Source organism: Engystomops pustulosus, chromosome 7 (genome assembly GCF_040894005.1).
Source record: "Engystomops pustulosus chromosome 7, aEngPut4.maternal, whole genome shotgun sequence".
Taxonomy (NCBI): Eukaryota; Metazoa; Chordata; class Amphibia; order Anura; family Leptodactylidae; genus Engystomops; species Engystomops pustulosus.
The window spans coordinates 67,694,062-67,711,435 of NC_092417.1; the positions used below are offsets into that span (position 1 = coordinate 67,694,062).

A 17,374-nucleotide genomic window follows, 5' to 3' on the forward strand; every position below is an offset into this window, starting at 1 on the left:
AGAACTTCCATAACTGATGTAACATAACTGACAGAATAGTTCTTTGGTGCAGGATTTATATGAAAACAACTACAATAATACTGCCCTCTATGTACAAGAATATAACTACTATAATACTGCCCCCTATGTACAAGAATATAACCACTATAATACTGCCATCTATGTACAAGAATATAACTACTATAATACTGCCTCCTATGTACAAGAATATAACTACTATAATACTGCCCACTATGTACAAGAATATAACTACTATAATACTGCCTCCTATGTACAAGAATATAAATAATATAATACTGCCCCCTATGTACAAGAATATAACTACTATAATACTCCCCCCATGTACGAGAATATAATTACAATAATTTTGCACCTTTGTTCCAGAACATTCCTACATTAATACTTACTCTGTTCAAGAATATACCTAATATAATAGTGTCCAACAATATAACTACTATGTAAGAATATACCCACTGTAATACTGTTCCATATGTGCACGAATATAACTACCATAATACTTCTCCTATGTACAATAATAGACCTACTATAATACTGCCCCTATGTAGGAGAATATAACTACTATCATGCTTCCCCCTATGTAACAACTATAATACCTTCCACTTACTCTCTCAGGGGACACTCGTTTTTTAATTGAACTTTCATTGTTTAATATTGAACATTTACAGGGCAAAGAGTAAAGCTTTCAAGCTGAGCACGGACACAGAGTCTGAACTCCGGCAGCTCTTTCAGAACCCTTTGCGGGAGTTCCTCTACTGGAAACCTATTGCTGAAAGTGTCCTGGACGCCACTGCTCTCCCTGTGAATGATGGAGCCATGAATCTTGATGCCCTGGACAATATTGAGGTCAGTTCTCAGATCATGCTATGGAGGGTATATATGTACATACATACACATATATATATATTTATGTAGTCTCCAACCTATGGCTCTCAAACTGTAATTCCAAGTAATATTCCCTGACTGCGTTGAACTTATCTTGTGTGTCAGTGTGAATATAACCTGATCTCATAAGATCCTTTGATGTAGAAATTACTAAAGGAAAGCTGTACAATCAAAGACAAGTTGGCAGCTCTAGAGAAAAAGAAAGAGCGGATACTCCTTGTCCTCGGTGACAGCAAAAGCAAAGCACTCCTGCAAGATATTACTGTAGCTGAGAAGGAGAGAGAAGCACTTCACCAAGATCTGCTACAGAGGAAGACCCTCTTACAGGTAAAAATCCAAGCTTCAAGACATTATGTACACGATATTTGCTGTATGTACTGCAGCTCTACAGAATGACAGCAACACCTAGTGGTCATGAGAGAGTATTACCAGCACAACCATACAGAAATATGATGCAAATATTCTGTATTAACTGATGCAGTGCCAGTACTGTAATTTAGCCGGTAGATGGGAAGTCCTTGCATCACATTTCTGTATAATGCAAAGACTCCCTTCCTGTACAATGTGTGTGATCTGTGGGATTGGGCCAACACACACGCCCGTTCCCATCGGCTGCACGTTTGTGTATATTTGGCTTACGGATTCTCTTATATCATATGTTTGGTACTATTTGGGATATTTGATTTTTTTTTTTTGAATGGTACCATTTCTACATATTTATCACTCATATGATTCCTATCCATTTAGGGTTTTGTTGAGCAGAGAAAAAAGTTTGATTCTGAGTACAAGAACTTGCACCAAAAGATATCAGCGATCCGAGTAAAAAGCATGAAAGAGAATGAGCTGCAACCAGATATTATTGGGAAGGAGGCACAAATCCAAAGACTGCAGGTCAGTCATAAATGGCTCTGATCTATATTGACAGCAATACAATGGCACCCCCTGCTGGGAGCACAGTGCATTGCAATGATACAGACAATACAACAAGAGGCTCTTATTAATGAATGAATGTGTTTTGCAGATACTGCTAGAAGAATTATTGAGCCTCAGTTCCCTTATCCAAAAGTTAATTTCCATGACCACTTCACACTCATCTCACACACACAGAGCCGACCAGCTGCACTCAGATTATCTTACCTTACAGAGGTCTCTAGAGGTAAGCTCCTCACTTATCCCTTTTCATGGAATTGCTTCATTTTTCTGTAGAAAGTTAATTTTGTCGTGAATGTTATTTTCCATGTAGAACAAGATACACAAAGGCAAAGAGAACATTAATAACCACAGACTTTTTAGTCACAATCTCCCGGATCTGCAGCACTGGATAATGGTCACTCACCAGAAACTGGAATCCTACCAAAATGGTGGCAAGAATTGGGAAGAGAAGGATATTGAGGTAAATGCCTTAGGTGGTGATGATACAATTAGAATGAATCTAATAGTAAATAGTAACGGTCAAATAACTGAAATATCAACAATATTACTAATTTACTAAAGTCTGTCAGACTTGGCACATTCTTTTTAGCACAAACTGCTTGCACAGGTATTTTTAAAGTGTCCAAGACACAATTGTGGCACGTGCAACACTTTGTGGTGCCGGCTGCACTTTACCCGAGGCGACACAAAATGTTCCGGTGCAAAGTCGGAGCGTGCGCCACACCTGCAAAGTCTGACAGAATTGTGTTGCACCCCCTATGTTAAAGGTACACCAAAAAGTTGGTGTGCTCTGTCGGAGCAGTGCAGGGAGCGGCAGTTTCATGAAGAACGCGAGACACATTTCATGAATATGTCACACACTGCACCCTCTACAGGCAAACAGCACATTTGCTGTTTGCACTAGTTTTGATAAATGTGGGCCACTGTGTACATACATTACTTAACACAAATTACTTCTGTGGTGCATCCTATATTATACTCTCTAGTTGTATTCACTATTCTTCAAGCTCCAGAGCTGAAATCTTCCAGCTCATTCTGCATGTTTATTGTCATTTATGGATTTGTTATGTGCCTATTAGGTCTTTGCAGTAGGCATTGTACAGTCATCTGTTGTAGGAATGAATAACAGGTATGAGAGCTCACCTTAGATGTTAGAGGTGTTCAGATGCCTGATGATTGTTTCTGGTGTCAAACAGCAGAATGCAGCTCTATGGAAGTCCTAACATTGGGGGTTATATATAAAGATCTGGGCAGGTACTTCCTGGCATAGATTCACACTCTCTCCTTACCTCCCACTTGATGTGGAGGTGGCATAAGGGGGGGGCTAAAGGTCACACTCCCTGTGTGCAAAAGTAATAGTGTACAAGCCAGTGCCTCCCACTGTTTGCTATTTTGTCAATTCTGTTTCTTGATAAATTCTCCAAGTATTCTCTTCTTGCTGGTCCATGTTGAATGCGGCTACTCTGCTTTATATACTCAGACACTGAAGGCTGAATTATCAGAAAAGGAAATACAGCGCCATCTAGTGGAGGCCCTGGGACAAAAGGTGGTTGACACCTCATCACCAGAGGGTGCAGCTCTTATCCAGTCTGAACTCAAGCAACTCATTGACTACTGGAAATCTTTACAGCAGCTCTGTGAGCAAATGTCCAGGTGAGGAGCCCCGCATGTGCACAGTTGTCTCAAATCTGATGCCTATGACGGTTGTGAGCAGGTATAGTTTTGCATCTAAATTTGTCAGGCAACACTGCAGAAAGCATGACCTAGGCAAACTTTTTCATAGCTGTAAAAAAATATATATATATATATATATACACTCACCGGCCACTTTATTAGGTACACCTGTCCAACTGCTCGTTAACACTTAATTTCAGCCAATTACATGGCGGCAACTCAGTGCATTTAGGCATGTAGACATGGTCAAGACAATCTCCTGCAGTTCAAACCGAGCATCAGTATTGGGAAGAAAGGTGATTTGAGTGCCTTTGAACGTGGCATGGTTGTTGGTGCCAGAAGGGCTAGTCTGAGTATTTCAGAAACTGCTGATCTACTGGGATTTTCACGCACAACCATCTCTAGGGTTTACAGAGAATGGTCCGAAAAAGAAAAAACATCCAGTGAGCAGCAGTTCTGTGGGCGGAAATGCCTTGTTGATGCCAGAGGTTAGAGGAGAATGGGCAGACTATTCGAGCTGATAGAAAGGCAACAGTGACTCAAATCGCCACCCGTTACAACCAAGGTAGGCAGAAGAGCATCTCTGAACGCACAGTACGTCGAACTTTGAGGCAGATGGGCTACAGCAGCAGAAGACCACACCGGGTGCCACTCCTTTCAGCTAAGAACAGGAAACTGAGGCTACAATTTGCACAAGCTCATCGAAATTGGACAGTAGAAGATTGGAAAAACGTTGCCTGGTCTGATGAGTCTCGATTTCTGCTGCGACATTCGGATGGTAGGGTCAGAATTTGGCGTCAACAACATGAAAGCATGAATCCATCCTGCCTTGTATCAACGGTTCAGGCTGGTGGTGGTGGTGTCATGGTGTGGGGAATATTTTCTTGGCACTCTTTGGGCCCCTTGGTACCAATTGAGCATCGTTGAAACGCCACAGCCTACCTGAGTATTGTTGCTGACCATGTCCATCCCTTTATGACCACAATGTACCCAACATCTGATGGCTACTTTCAGCAGGATAATGCGCCATGTCATAAAGCTGGAATCATCTCAGACTGGTTTTTTGAACATGACAATGAGTTCACTGTTCTCAAATGGCCTCCACAGTCACCAGATCTCAATCCAATAGAGCATCTTTGGGATGTGGTGGAACGGGAGATTCGCATCATGGATGTGCAGCCGTCAAATCTGCGGCAACTGTGTGATGCCATCATGTCAATATGGACCAAAATCTCTGAGGAATGCTTCCAGCACCTTGTTGAATCTATGCCACGAAGAATTGAGGCAGTTCTGAAGGCAAAAGGGGGTCCAATCTGTTACTAGCATGGTGTACCTAATAAAGTGGCCGGTGAGTGTATATATACATATATATATACATACACACACAAATGTGGTCATGCAACAAAAATCATTTTAGCTTAAGAAACACCAAGCCAAATAAAAGATACATGTGCCCCTATGGCAGACTTTATCTTGGTTCTTAAAAGTCTCTATATCTGTCCTAAAACTACATCTCCCAGTATTTGGTGCCAGCCCCAGAGTGGGAGATGTAGCCTGCAGATCTGAGCCCTCTTTCTAACCAGTCTGTGCTTGATAAAAATCTGCAGGGTAGTGAAACAGAACAAACAACACAAATCAAGTCCTAAATCTCTACGGAAACCTACAGACATCACCAAATATCAGACACCCAGGTAAATTCTGTGTTATCCACACTGCAGCTGAAAGTGTTTCCTATGACCCCATAACCCCTTAGCTTCTTACTTTACTAGTTGAATTGCAATATGATAGTGATATTGGATTTGGGGAGCATTAAGGGTTATACTTGATGTAAAGCCAAACATTTTATCTTCTTCCCTCAGCCTTGTCTCAGATATAGACACATATGACCTCCTGCAGAGAGAGAACACTCCAACCTCCAATAAGATAAGTACAAGGTAGGTGTGCCCATTACCTACCTCATGGTGGCATTATGGCCTATGAGCACCTCCCATCCCCAATTAGAACCACTGAGACATTACATTTCTTAATGTCCAATATTTGATTTCTTCTTGTTGAACAGCCATAACAAAGAGGGACAAGTCCTCCATGTAAATTCTGTAATTGAAGTCAATACCAGTGATTCCCCGAGAAACCGAGGATTTCAACAAACTGGAGACCCAACCAGGTTAATTGTTCTATGATATTTTTTTGGCTGATTAACATGTTATGTACCATAGAAAATTTTCTTTAGAGGGGATGGGTATCATGACTAAAGAAAATGAGGGGGGTGATAAAGACATGGATCGTCTGTGTAGGGGGGGATTGTGTAAATATGAGGAAGGTGATCCCTTTCTCTTTTTATAGAACCATCCATAATGTCACAACCAACAGTATCACAGACCTGCCGGATGGTCATTCTGGTTATAATGGACCTTTGCATAAAGGAAACTCACACAGGTAATTACATATCTGACAAAATGTGCCGGTATTATAGAGGAAACGTTAATGCCATTGTGGTATCCATATTACCACATGTAATTTAATGTCACAACTTCAGATGGGGTCTAGCACTATACAACTACACATGTAAAGCATTCTGGAGTCCAGAAAAGCTGGATTATAGCCCCATTGAGGGATATATTAGTTGTCACCCAGGACCTCTAGTGATGAACCAGTTATGTTTCAGTGTATGATTAGGAGATTACTGCTTTGTAATACAGGATTTAAATCCTTACTGGAATGCTCGCCGTAATAGTACAGCGTGCGTCCTGTGCGGGTACATGGAGAGGGCTCACGGACTGATTGCAGCAAAGACTTAACGGTAGCACCGATCGCGGGTGTTATCCCGTCGATGGCATGGGCGCCGCCATCTTGGAATTCCCATCGTTATCCTGTCGATCCTGTCCCATGTTATCCCGTCAATGGCATGGGCGCCGCCATCTTGCCATTTTGAAAAATATATAAATTGCTATAAAAAGTGATCAAAAGGTTGTACAGTGCTAAAAATGGTAGCATTGAAAATGTCATCAAGAGTCGCAAAAAATGGCACCACCTTCAGCAGTGTACACCAAAGTGTGAAAAAGTTATTAGCGCCAGAAGATGGCATAATAAAAAAAATCTTTCGTACAGGAGTTTTTTTTGTAAATGTGAGAAAACATTATAAAACCTAGACAAATTTGGTATCCCCGTGATCGCACCGACCCAAAAAATAAAGTAGACATATCATTTGGGGTGCACAGTGAAAGCCGTAAAATCCAAGCCCACCAGAAAACAACGCAAATGTGTTTTTTTACCTTTTTCACTGCATTTGGATTCTTTTCCCACTTCCCAGTACACGGCATGGAATATTAAATATCATCACTATGAAGTGCAATTTGTTACCCAGAAAACAACCAATCACATAGCTCTTCACATGTAAAAATAAAAAAGTTATAGATTTTTGAAGGTGGGGAGTGAAAAAAGGAAATGAAAAAACAAAAAAGGGCCAGGTCATTAAGGGGCTAAGAAAAGTTCTATTAGATCTTTATGACTTTTTCCTACCATATGACTATAACCCAACTTTCCAAGAATCAGACATAGCTATGATGTGAATTTTATGGAAAATATCTCCTAAGTGACCTATCATACCTGTACTTCAGAATTTATACATTAACCGGTTCGCGACCGCCCGCCGTGTATTCACGGCGGCGGTCGGGTCACGCTGCATGAAGAGTTAAAAAGCCGGTAAGTCTTTGCTGCATATTGCAGCACCGATCGCGGGTGTTATCAAAGCAATGGCTCCCTGTGACGTCATCGGGGAGCGGCGATCCATCTCCATGGTAGCCTCGGGTCTTCTGAAGACCCGAGGCTATTTCGTTTTAACCCCTTCATTACAATGTGCTGATAATGAATGAGGAGGAAAATCCCCATATACTGCCATACTGTAGTATGGCAGTATATGATAGGATCGATCAGACAACCTAGGGTTAAAGTACCCTAGGGAGTCTGAAAAATAAAAAATGTTTAAAAATAAAATTATAATAAAAAAACCTAAAATTTCAAATCACCCCCCTTTCCCTATAACTGACATATATATAAATAAACAGTAAAAATCATAAACACATTAGGTATCGACGCGTCCGAAAATGGCCGATCTATCAAAATATGATAACGGTTTTTCAATGCGTTTAACCCCGTAACGGAAAATAGCGCCCAAAGTCGAAAATGGCGCTTTTTTGCCATTTTGAAAAATATAAAAAAATCTATAAAAAGTGATCAAAAGGTCGTACAGTCCTAAAAATGATATAATTGGAAATATTATCAAATTTCGCAAAAAATGACAACACCCACAGCTCCGTACACCAAAGTATAAAAAAGTTATTAGCGCCAGAAGTTGGCAAAATCAAAAAAATAATTTTTGTACAGGAGGTTTTAATTTTTGTAAATGTATGAAAACACTATAAAACCTATACAAATGTGGTATCTTCTTAATCGTACCGACCCAAAGAATAAAGTAGACATGTCATTTGGGGTGCTCAGTGAAAGACGTAATATCCAAGCCCACAAGAAAATGGCGCAAATGCGTTTTTTCACCATTTTCACTGCATTTGGAATTTTTTTCCCGCTTCCAGGAACATGGCATGGAATATTTAATACCATCACTATGAAGTGCAATTTGTTACGCAGAAAACAACCTGTCACACAGCTCTATACGTGTAAAAATAAAAAAGTTATAGATTTTTGAAGGGGGGAGTGAAAAATTGACATGAAAAAACAGGAAAGGGCCAGGTCCTTAACCGGTTAAAGGGTTGGCCACTTTATCTCATGTTTTTTTGTAATGTGTGTGCAAGTCTGGGGGGCAAGATATTAGGTAATTTACCAATATACATCTATTAATAGTTCTGCACTGCTTTCTTGATATGTAGGCCTCCTGTCTTTTACCTCATCAGCCAGACATTCCTGTCCATAAAATGGCTAAAGATGGAGGGTCATGTGATCAAACTGTCCATAAACAACCGCTAGTTAGCGATCACATGACCCTCCATCTGCAGCCATTTTATGGACAGGAATGTCAGGCTGATGAGGTAAAAAGTGGCCAACCCCTTTAAGTCTGCTGATTTCAGCTTTGTCAGACAGTCATCTAATGTATATGTAGGTTTTCCAAGTAGCCTCAGACATGTTTCATTTCCTTAAAATTGTGCACACTTAGCCAAGCTTAGCAGACCTGTACATGAAGGAGTCAGGAGGAATAGCCACCAGCAGAACAAGATGGGAAGATAAAACTATAGCAGCTTACTGCGGTTATAATACATTCTGTTGAACTAGATGAACTAATCCTGTATTATATCATTTACAGAACTAACCTTAATACTTTTAGCATAATTGATGATGACGAGGAAGACAGAGCTCCTTCGATAGAAATTCAAGGCAAAAATGGCTTATTCAGGTAAGGCTGAATTCACACAACCGTAGGGGGACGTACACTCACCGGCCACTTTATTAGGTACACCTGTCCAACTGCTCGTTAACACTTAATTTCTAATCAGCCAATCACATGGTGGCAACTCAGTGCATTTAGGCATGTAGACATGGTCAAGACAATTTCCTGCAGTTCAAACTGAGCATCAGTATGGGAAAGAAAGGTGATTTGAGTGCCTTTGAACGTGGCATGGTTGTTGGGGCCAGAAGGGCTGGTCTGAGTATTTCAGAAACTGCTGATCTACTGGGATTTTCAGGCACAACCATCTCTAGGGTTTACAGAGAATGGTCCGAAAAAGAAAAAACATCCAGTGAGCAGCAGTTCCGTGGGCGGAAATGCCTTGTTGATGCCAGAGGTCAGAGGAGAATGGGCAGACTGGTTCGAGCTGATAGAAAGGCAACAGTGACTCAAATCGCCACCTGTTACAACCAAGGTAGGCAGAAGAGCATCTCTGAACGCACAGTACGTCGAACTTTGAGGCACAGCAGCAGAACTTTGGGCTACAGCAGCAGAAGACCACACCGGGTGCCACTCCTTTCAGCTAAGAACAGGAAACTGAGGCTACAATTTGCACAAGCTCATCGAAATTGGACAGTAGAAGATTGGAAAAATGTTGCCTGGTCTGATGAGTCTCGATTTCTACTGCGACATTCAGATGGTAGGGTCAGAATTTGGCGTCAACAACATGAAAGCATGGATCCATCCTGCCTTGTATCAACGGTTCAGGCTGGTGGTGGTGGTGTCATGGTGTGGGGAATATTTTCTTGGCACTCTTTGGGCGACCTTGGTACCAATTGAGCAATGTTGCAACGCCACAGCCTACCTGAGTATTGTTGCTGACCATGTCCATCCCTTTATGACCACAATGTACCCAACATCTGATGGCTACTTTCAGCAGGATAATGCGCCATGTCATAAAGCTGGAATCATCTCAGACTGGTTTCTTGAACATGACAATGAGTTCACTGTACTCAAATGGCCTCCACAGTCACCAGATCTCAATCCAATAGAGCATCTTTGGGATGTGGTGGAACGGGAGATTCGCATCATGGATGTGCAGCCAACAAATCTGCGGCAACTGTGTGATGCCATCATGTCAATATGGACCAAAATCTCTGAGGAATGCTTCCAGCACCTTGTTGAATCTATGCCACGAAGAATTGAGGCAGTTCTGAAGGCAAAAGGGGGTCCAACCCGTTGCTAGCATGGTGTACCTAATAAAGTGGCCGGTGAGTGTATATGCGGGCGCTATATATATACGTCCCCCATAGGCCGGCAATGGACACATGGGGGCAGATTTATCAAGCAGTCTGAAAGTCAGAATATTTCTAGTTGCCCATGGAAACCAATCACAGCTCCCCTTTAAAATATTCATGAGCACTGGTAAAATGAAAGCTGAGCTGTGATTGGTTGCCATGGGCAACTGGAAATATTCTGACTTTCAGACTGATTGATAAATCTGCCCCATGGTCCTTTCTTTTCCCATAATACATCGCCATGCGCTATATATCTTTATAGAGAGGGGTGGGGGTGAGTGGCGCTCACCCCCTCCTCCTCTCCTGTGCGCTGACGTGTGCCCACTGTACTGCGGTACGGCGGGCACACGTGTGTGAATTTGCTCTAAGAATGTAATATAGAATAATATACTGTTACATACTATATAATATAATGACATGTAGTGTATTCTATTACAATATATTGTAATGTAATATAATGGTGTCACATGATATACTTTAATGAAATGCTTTGTAACATAATAAAATGTAATATACAGTAATGAAATCTAAACACATGTAATACATTATACTGCCACCTATTATAATAGATTATTGTATTTTATGCCACCTTAGGCTATATTCACACACATGTATGGCGTAGGTATATATACGGCCAACGTATATATGGCTGATATACGTCCCCCATACACTTCTATGGGCTCACGGCCTATCTTTCTACGTGATACGGCGCCGTGCGCTGTATAGTCTTATGGAAAGGGCCGGGGGTGAGCAGCGCTTATCCCCTGCTCCTCTCCGCAGCGCCGATGTATGCCCGCCGTACTACATCGTGTGCATGTAGCCTTATAATATGATCTATCTATCATGATATGTTGTGATCTATTTTGGTGTAAATGACATGTCATTTACTGTGGCCTATTATGATATACCGTAATACACAACATGCTATGTATTATATTCTATAATGTAAAATGACATGTAACATAATGTAGTGTAATATAATGAGGTACAGTATAAACATTTTACATATATTGTAGTTTAATGTGATAGAATGAGAAGTAATATATGGTAATTTGATATACTGTAATGTAATCTCCTCTTTGCTCAGCAGAATTTCTGGTTCTGGTGATGGGAACAGTTCTCCAGGGAGATCACAGAAATCAAAAGACAGAAGCGCAGCAGTGATGAGGATAGACGAGGCATCCAGGTCTGTCTGACCACGTGTCAGGGCCACCAGTCGTTCCTTGTCATATAATCTAAATAACGCCACAAAAGGATATAGTCATAGTGAATAAGTTTAGAAAAAGACATCAGTCTATCAAGTCCAACCTATAATTATACAGCGTTTATCTAGAAGAAGGAAAAAACCCTGCAAGGGTTCCATAGTCCCACCGCTCTTACAGTAAAGAACCCCTGTCTGTGGCGAAAGTTGCTCGTTATATAATCTAAATATTGACCAATTGACCTTCTTATTTTGTCCTGCAGCATTGACCGCAGCAGCTACGAATTCAGAGTTATCAACCGGGAGGGGAGAGAGGGAAGTCAAGAAGATGAACTATCTGATAGAACGGGCAGGTAAGTAAGGAAGATATGTGTAGATTTATTGGGGATGAGCAGCCACTGATTTGTCAAATTGATCGTCTTCTATTTAATAAATGAGAGGAAAAAACTATAATAAGTATTATATCATTTACAGTTCTACCCATGATACTGCTAGAATGGGTGCTTATGGCAAGGGAGAAAGAGACCAATCAATGGGAATTCAGGACAAAAGTAGCTCAGTCAGGTAAGTATTATACTGTATTATAATATATTATACTGTTACATATACTCTAACGACATGTAAAATACTGTAGCCTGTTACAATATAATCCTACAATGATATCTCTCCCATAATAAACCTCGTCCAGTCCTGATATCTGGCTTGAAAATATTGTGCCAATAATAATCCTAATTATCTGGTCTAAATTCTTTTAAGGCATGAATGCAGGGAGCAGGGGAGCAGAGCCAATTTGCCATCTGAGATATTTTGCTGACTAGTAACATCCAGAAAAAAAGGCAAAAGGACAAGGTCTGCTCACCCAAATGTAGAACAGCTGAAGGCAGTCTTTGCACGGAACAGGAAAAGTATACTAGAAAATTTTTATATTAAAAATGTGTTCTTTATTTCATAAAAGTAAAAGCATAAAGAATCCAAGAAAATCCTGACGCGTTTCGAATCTTAAAGATTCTTAGTCGTAGCACATAAGAGTAGTTTAATGCGTTTAAAGAGGACCTGTCCATAAAATATATCAGTGTGTGTTTCACAATGTATGGCAAACTTTGTCATGGCACAAAAGTCGCCTCCCGATCTCGCAAATCCACAGTCAATACAAGAAATTAGCACCACTGACTCAATGCTTCACATTTTCTCTGCTATCTGCAGGTAACTACTTTCATTTTGTACAAAAAACTTTCCATAAAACATTTTCATCATGCGATCAGCAAAACATGGCAAAACTTTAGTGTACTCATCTTAGTCCATAAGTCCATTAGTGTTAAAGCGCTATACCAGACACAATCGCAGGCTGTGTCAACGAGGGCTCCGCATACCAATTCTTCCCTATAATACCTAAATTTATCTGCCAGTGGGGGCCATGTACCTTAATTACAGATGGTTTTCTGATATGCAAATTAGTTTTTGTGACTCATGTCTGGTATCTGTGACTCCTCTCTCAGGCTGGCAGTGAACCCCGCCCCATTATTGTGACTGACAGCTCTGTGTCTCTTCAAATCACTGCTCTGCCTCCTTGTACTTAGCCTGCTAATATTCAAATGCAGACATATAAAGCTCTATGTACCGATGGGAATTATTGTGTCAATCTTTTTACACGGTGCCTTATGTTACATTCATGACATGTGACAAGAGTGACATCATCGCAGGTCCTTTAGCCTTCTAATAATAGCAAACTGTACTCCATTTATGTGATCACATGAAATCACAGCAGCCTGGAGGATGGAAAGGAGTAGAAGTCCATGGAGTCTGCTGTGACTTCATGTGGTCAGATACCTGCATAGGGGACAGTTTGCTATAATTATAAGGCTAAAGGACCTGAGATGATGTCACTCTGGTCACATAACATGAACTGTGACCAGTAAGGAGGCATAAGGCATGGGGAGGATTAGATGGGAGGGCCTGGCCAAGCAGGGCAGCCCCCCTCTGATGCCATGTAATAAAAGATAAAAGGGGATTTATGTGGATGTAAGTCAAACAATTTTTTAGCTAAAAGAAGGGAGTCAATCAGTTAGAGCTCTATATGGACCTGTCATTAGCTGTATATGTGCAAATGTGTTGACAGGTTCCCTTTAAATATAAACACTGAACTTCATTCCAAGAAAATACCTAGAAATATATATAATATTATATTATGAATTATTATATATATACACTCACCGGCCACTTTATTAGGTACACCATGCTAGTAAGGGGTTGGACCCCCTTTTGCCTTCAGAACTGCCTCAATTCTTTGTGGCATAGATTCAACAAGGTGCTGGAAGCATTCCTCAGAGATTTTGGTCCATATTGACATGATGGCATCACACAGTTGCCGCAGATTTGTCGGCTGCACATCCATGATGCAAATCTCCCGTTCCACCACATCCCAAAGATGCTCTATTGGATTGAGATCTGGTGACTGTGGAGGCCATTTGAGTACAGTGAACTCATTGTCATGTTCAAGAGACCAGTCTGAGATGATTCCAGCTTTATGACATGGCACATTATCCTGCTGAAAGTAGCCATCAGATGTTGGGTACATTGTGGTCATAAAGGGATGGACATGGTCAGCAACAATACTCAGGTAGCCTGTGGCGTTGCAACGATGCTCAATTGGTACCAAGGGGCCCAAAGAGTGCCAAGAAAATATTCCCCACACCATGACACCACCACCACCAGCCTGAACCGTTGATACAAGTCAGGATGGATCCATGCTTTCATGTTGTTGACGCCAAATTCTGACCCTACCATCCGAATGTCGCAGCAGAAATCGAGACTCATCAGACCAGGCAACGTTTTTCCAATCTTCTACTGTCCAATTTCGATGAGCTTGTGCAAATTGTAGCCTCAGTTTCCTGTTCTTAGCTGAAAGGAGTGGCACCTGGTGTGGTCTTCTGCTGCTGTAGCCCATCTGCCTCAAAGTTCAACATACTGTGCGTTCAGAGATGCTCTTCTCTGGTTGTAACGGGTGGCGATTTTTTTTAAATCAGAAACTTTTATTGCTTTCCCTTATAGCATGAATATGCACAATACAAAATTGTCAGTAGTCAATGTGCAATAATACAAATATACATTCAGTATAAACAAATATAACAATCCCCATACCCCCCCCCCCCACCCAACAGCTCCCTGGTCTGCCCCCTTTCCTTGATCCATACAGTCATCACGCAACCATTGTAGCCCTCAATAGATTTAGATAACTCTTACTGCCCCAGTATACTCCCCAAATTTAACCTGGACCAACCTCTCCGTAATTCCTCAGTTGCTAATCCTGGTACACCTTCATTTCCATCCACACAGTTTTGTTTGTCATAGCTATCACCTCTCCCAACCCTGGAGGATCCGCATCTAACCAGTGCCTCGCAATGCTTTTCCTAACTTGGTATAGAAACTTTGCCACAGCCAAGCGTTCATTCTGAGTCCCCTGTTGTCCATCCATACAGCTCAGTAGACCAACCTTAGGATCATGAGGAAGCCTTATGTTATATATCCGATCCATCAAGTCCTCTGCCTCCTTCCACAAGCTCTCTAATGCTGCACACGACCAAAACATATGCCATCCATCTGCCCTCTCTTCTTGACACCTGGGACACCGTGCATTCTCCCTCAGCCCCATTTTCCATAGGACATAAGGCGTCCTATATACTCTGTGCAGTAAAAACAGCTGAGACCTCCTTTGTGCGACATTCATAGATAAGACACTAGGAGAACCCGTCGCCTCCGCCCACTCTTCCTCCGACAGTTCCCCAACTTCCTCCTCTCACCTCCTTTTGGTCTCAGCCATAGGATCTCCTAATACTTTGGAGAGAAGGAAACCATACATCAAGGAAATCACCCCTCTAGCCCCTTGAGTTTTGACTACGCTCTCCAACACTCCCATAGAGCTAATTTCTAATGAACCGGACCGGTGTCTGTAAAGCATGTCTCAACCTCAAGTACTGAAAAAACCAAGACTGCGGCAAACCAAACTCATCTTTTAATTGCTGGAAAGACTTCAATACCTCATCAGAGTACAGCTGATATAGATAACACACCCCTTTACTACCCCACCTTTGCATATCCTCCAGCATAAACACTTCCCCTAGGACGGGGTTGTCCCATGGAGGCGTGTATTTAGTGTAGTTTTCTACTCCCAGTAAGTCTTTATATACTTTCCACACCTTCTGCAGCAACCCCAACGTTGGTCTAGCCCTAGCCATCCCCTGAAACCTCCTTGCTTCCAGAGCGGCTAACGGGCCCATGTCGCCTCCCAAGTGTAGCAGTGTTTTCGGGCAGTCAGTCACCCTTTCCTCTCTGGCCCAACCACTCATATGCTGGCACTGGGCCGCTAAATAATACACCCACGTGTTCGGCAATGCCAGACCGCCCTGGTGTTTGGGGAGCTGCAGTTTTTCTAGTCTGATGCGTGGAACCCCCTTCTTCCACACCAAGTCCCGAAACAAATTGTGAAATCAGCGGAACCAGTATTTGGGAATCCACAGCGGGGCATTGTGCAGAATATAAAGCAACTGTGGCATTAGAATCATTTTAATTAGGTTAGTTCTCCCAAGGGCTGATAAGGGTAACCTATTCCAGACTAATATCTTATTTTTAAAAATCCCCAGTAACGGTTGCAAATTTAATTCGGTATATTCCTCTACCCTCCCGTTAATCCGGATACCTAAATACCTAAATTCCGTTACTATAGGAATATCTCCCACAAGAAGGGCCGGCAAAGTCACCTGATCAATCTTCATAAGAGCGGACTTAGTCCAGTTGATCATCAGTCCAGAATATCTCCCAAACCGTACAATCAAATCCAGCACCACTGGCAAGGTACAGTCCGTTTCCGTCAGGAACAGTAATATGTCATCCGCATACAACGCTATGCGGTCTTCCTTTGCCCCATACTGAAATCCCGACAACTCCTCACTTTGACGGACCATACAGGCTAGGGGCTCAATCGCCAGTGCAAACAAGAGTGGCGACAACGGACACCCCTGTCTAGTTCCTCTCTCGAGATAAAAGTTGTCTGAGATTACTCCATTGACCCTAATACATGCCACCGGCACCAAGTACAGTAACCGTACCCATCTAATAAATACCGGACCGAACCCCATTCTTCTTAAGACCGCCCAAAGGTATTCCCATTCAACACTGCTTTGGCAGCATCTAATGACCGTATAGCTCTTCCCACAGCATTATCAGGGTCTATCTGTAGATTCAGCATAAGACGCCTCAAATTCTGGGCTGTCGATTTAGATGGCATAAAGCCTGATTGGTCGGCATGTACTACTGACCCTATTACTTTAGACACCCTATTAGACAGCACTTTAGCTAGAACTTTCACATCTGACGTTAACAAGGAGATTGGTCTATACGAATCCACAAGTTGAGGGTCCTTACCATCTTTGATCAGTGCAACTATTAAAGCCTCATAACAGGAGGTTGGCAGTCTCTTTCGTTCATAACTATTCTGCAACATCTCATGTAACTGTGGTAATAATATGTCCGCATACTCCTTGTATACTTCTATAGGGAGTCCATCCATACCGGGCGCTTTGTCATTAGCCATACCCACCACTGCCTGCTCTAACTCCTCCATTGTTATGGGTGCCTCCAACGTCCCCTTCTCATCCACCGTTAACCGTGGGATTGCAATATTCCCCAAAAACTCTGCTAATTGTGTTTGGGTATGAGTTGTCCTAGAGGAGTTCAATCTCTTATAGAAGTCTACAAATTGTTGCACCACCTCCATTGTGTCTGTTATCAAGTGACCCTGTGAATCTCTAATAGCATGCACAAAATTGCTATCAGCTCTAGCCCGCGCCATTCTGGCCAATAGTCGCCCTGTCTGTTCCCCTTCCGCATAAAATTGTTGCTTCAGGAACATGCGTTTATTATCCACCTGTTCCATGTAGTGTTTAGACAATTGCTCTTGCGCCTCCCTCCATTCGG

The 17,374-nt window shown here is 42.0% G+C and overlaps 1 protein-coding gene across 5 annotated transcripts in view; it reads left to right on the forward strand.

Moving 5' to 3' along the window:
- SYNE3 (spectrin repeat containing nuclear envelope family member 3) overlaps positions 1-17,374 on the forward strand; it is a 74,144-nt gene that overhangs the window by 32,955 nt on the left and 23,815 nt on the right. The window contains exons 8-21 of one of the 5 annotated variants that reach the window (XM_072116255.1): positions 687-864; positions 1,048-1,230; positions 1,651-1,794; positions 1,925-2,059; positions 2,147-2,296; positions 3,317-3,489; positions 5,118-5,201; positions 5,370-5,444; positions 5,570-5,674; positions 5,854-5,946; positions 8,825-8,914; positions 11,291-11,389; positions 11,668-11,757; positions 11,879-11,968. In XM_072116255.1, the coding sequence (XP_071972356.1) occupies positions 687-864; positions 1,048-1,230; positions 1,651-1,794; positions 1,925-2,059; positions 2,147-2,296; positions 3,317-3,489; positions 5,118-5,201; positions 5,370-5,444; positions 5,570-5,674; positions 5,854-5,946; positions 8,825-8,914; positions 11,291-11,389; positions 11,668-11,757; positions 11,879-11,968 (1,689 nt within the window). The remainder of the gene's footprint in view (positions 1-686; positions 865-1,047; positions 1,231-1,650; positions 1,795-1,924; positions 2,060-2,146; positions 2,297-3,316; positions 3,490-5,117; positions 5,202-5,369; positions 5,445-5,569; positions 5,675-5,853; positions 5,947-8,824; positions 8,915-11,290; positions 11,390-11,667; positions 11,758-11,878; positions 11,969-17,374) is intronic. The other 4 variants (XM_072116257.1, XM_072116258.1, XM_072116256.1 and 1 more) reach the window with 4 other exon arrangements.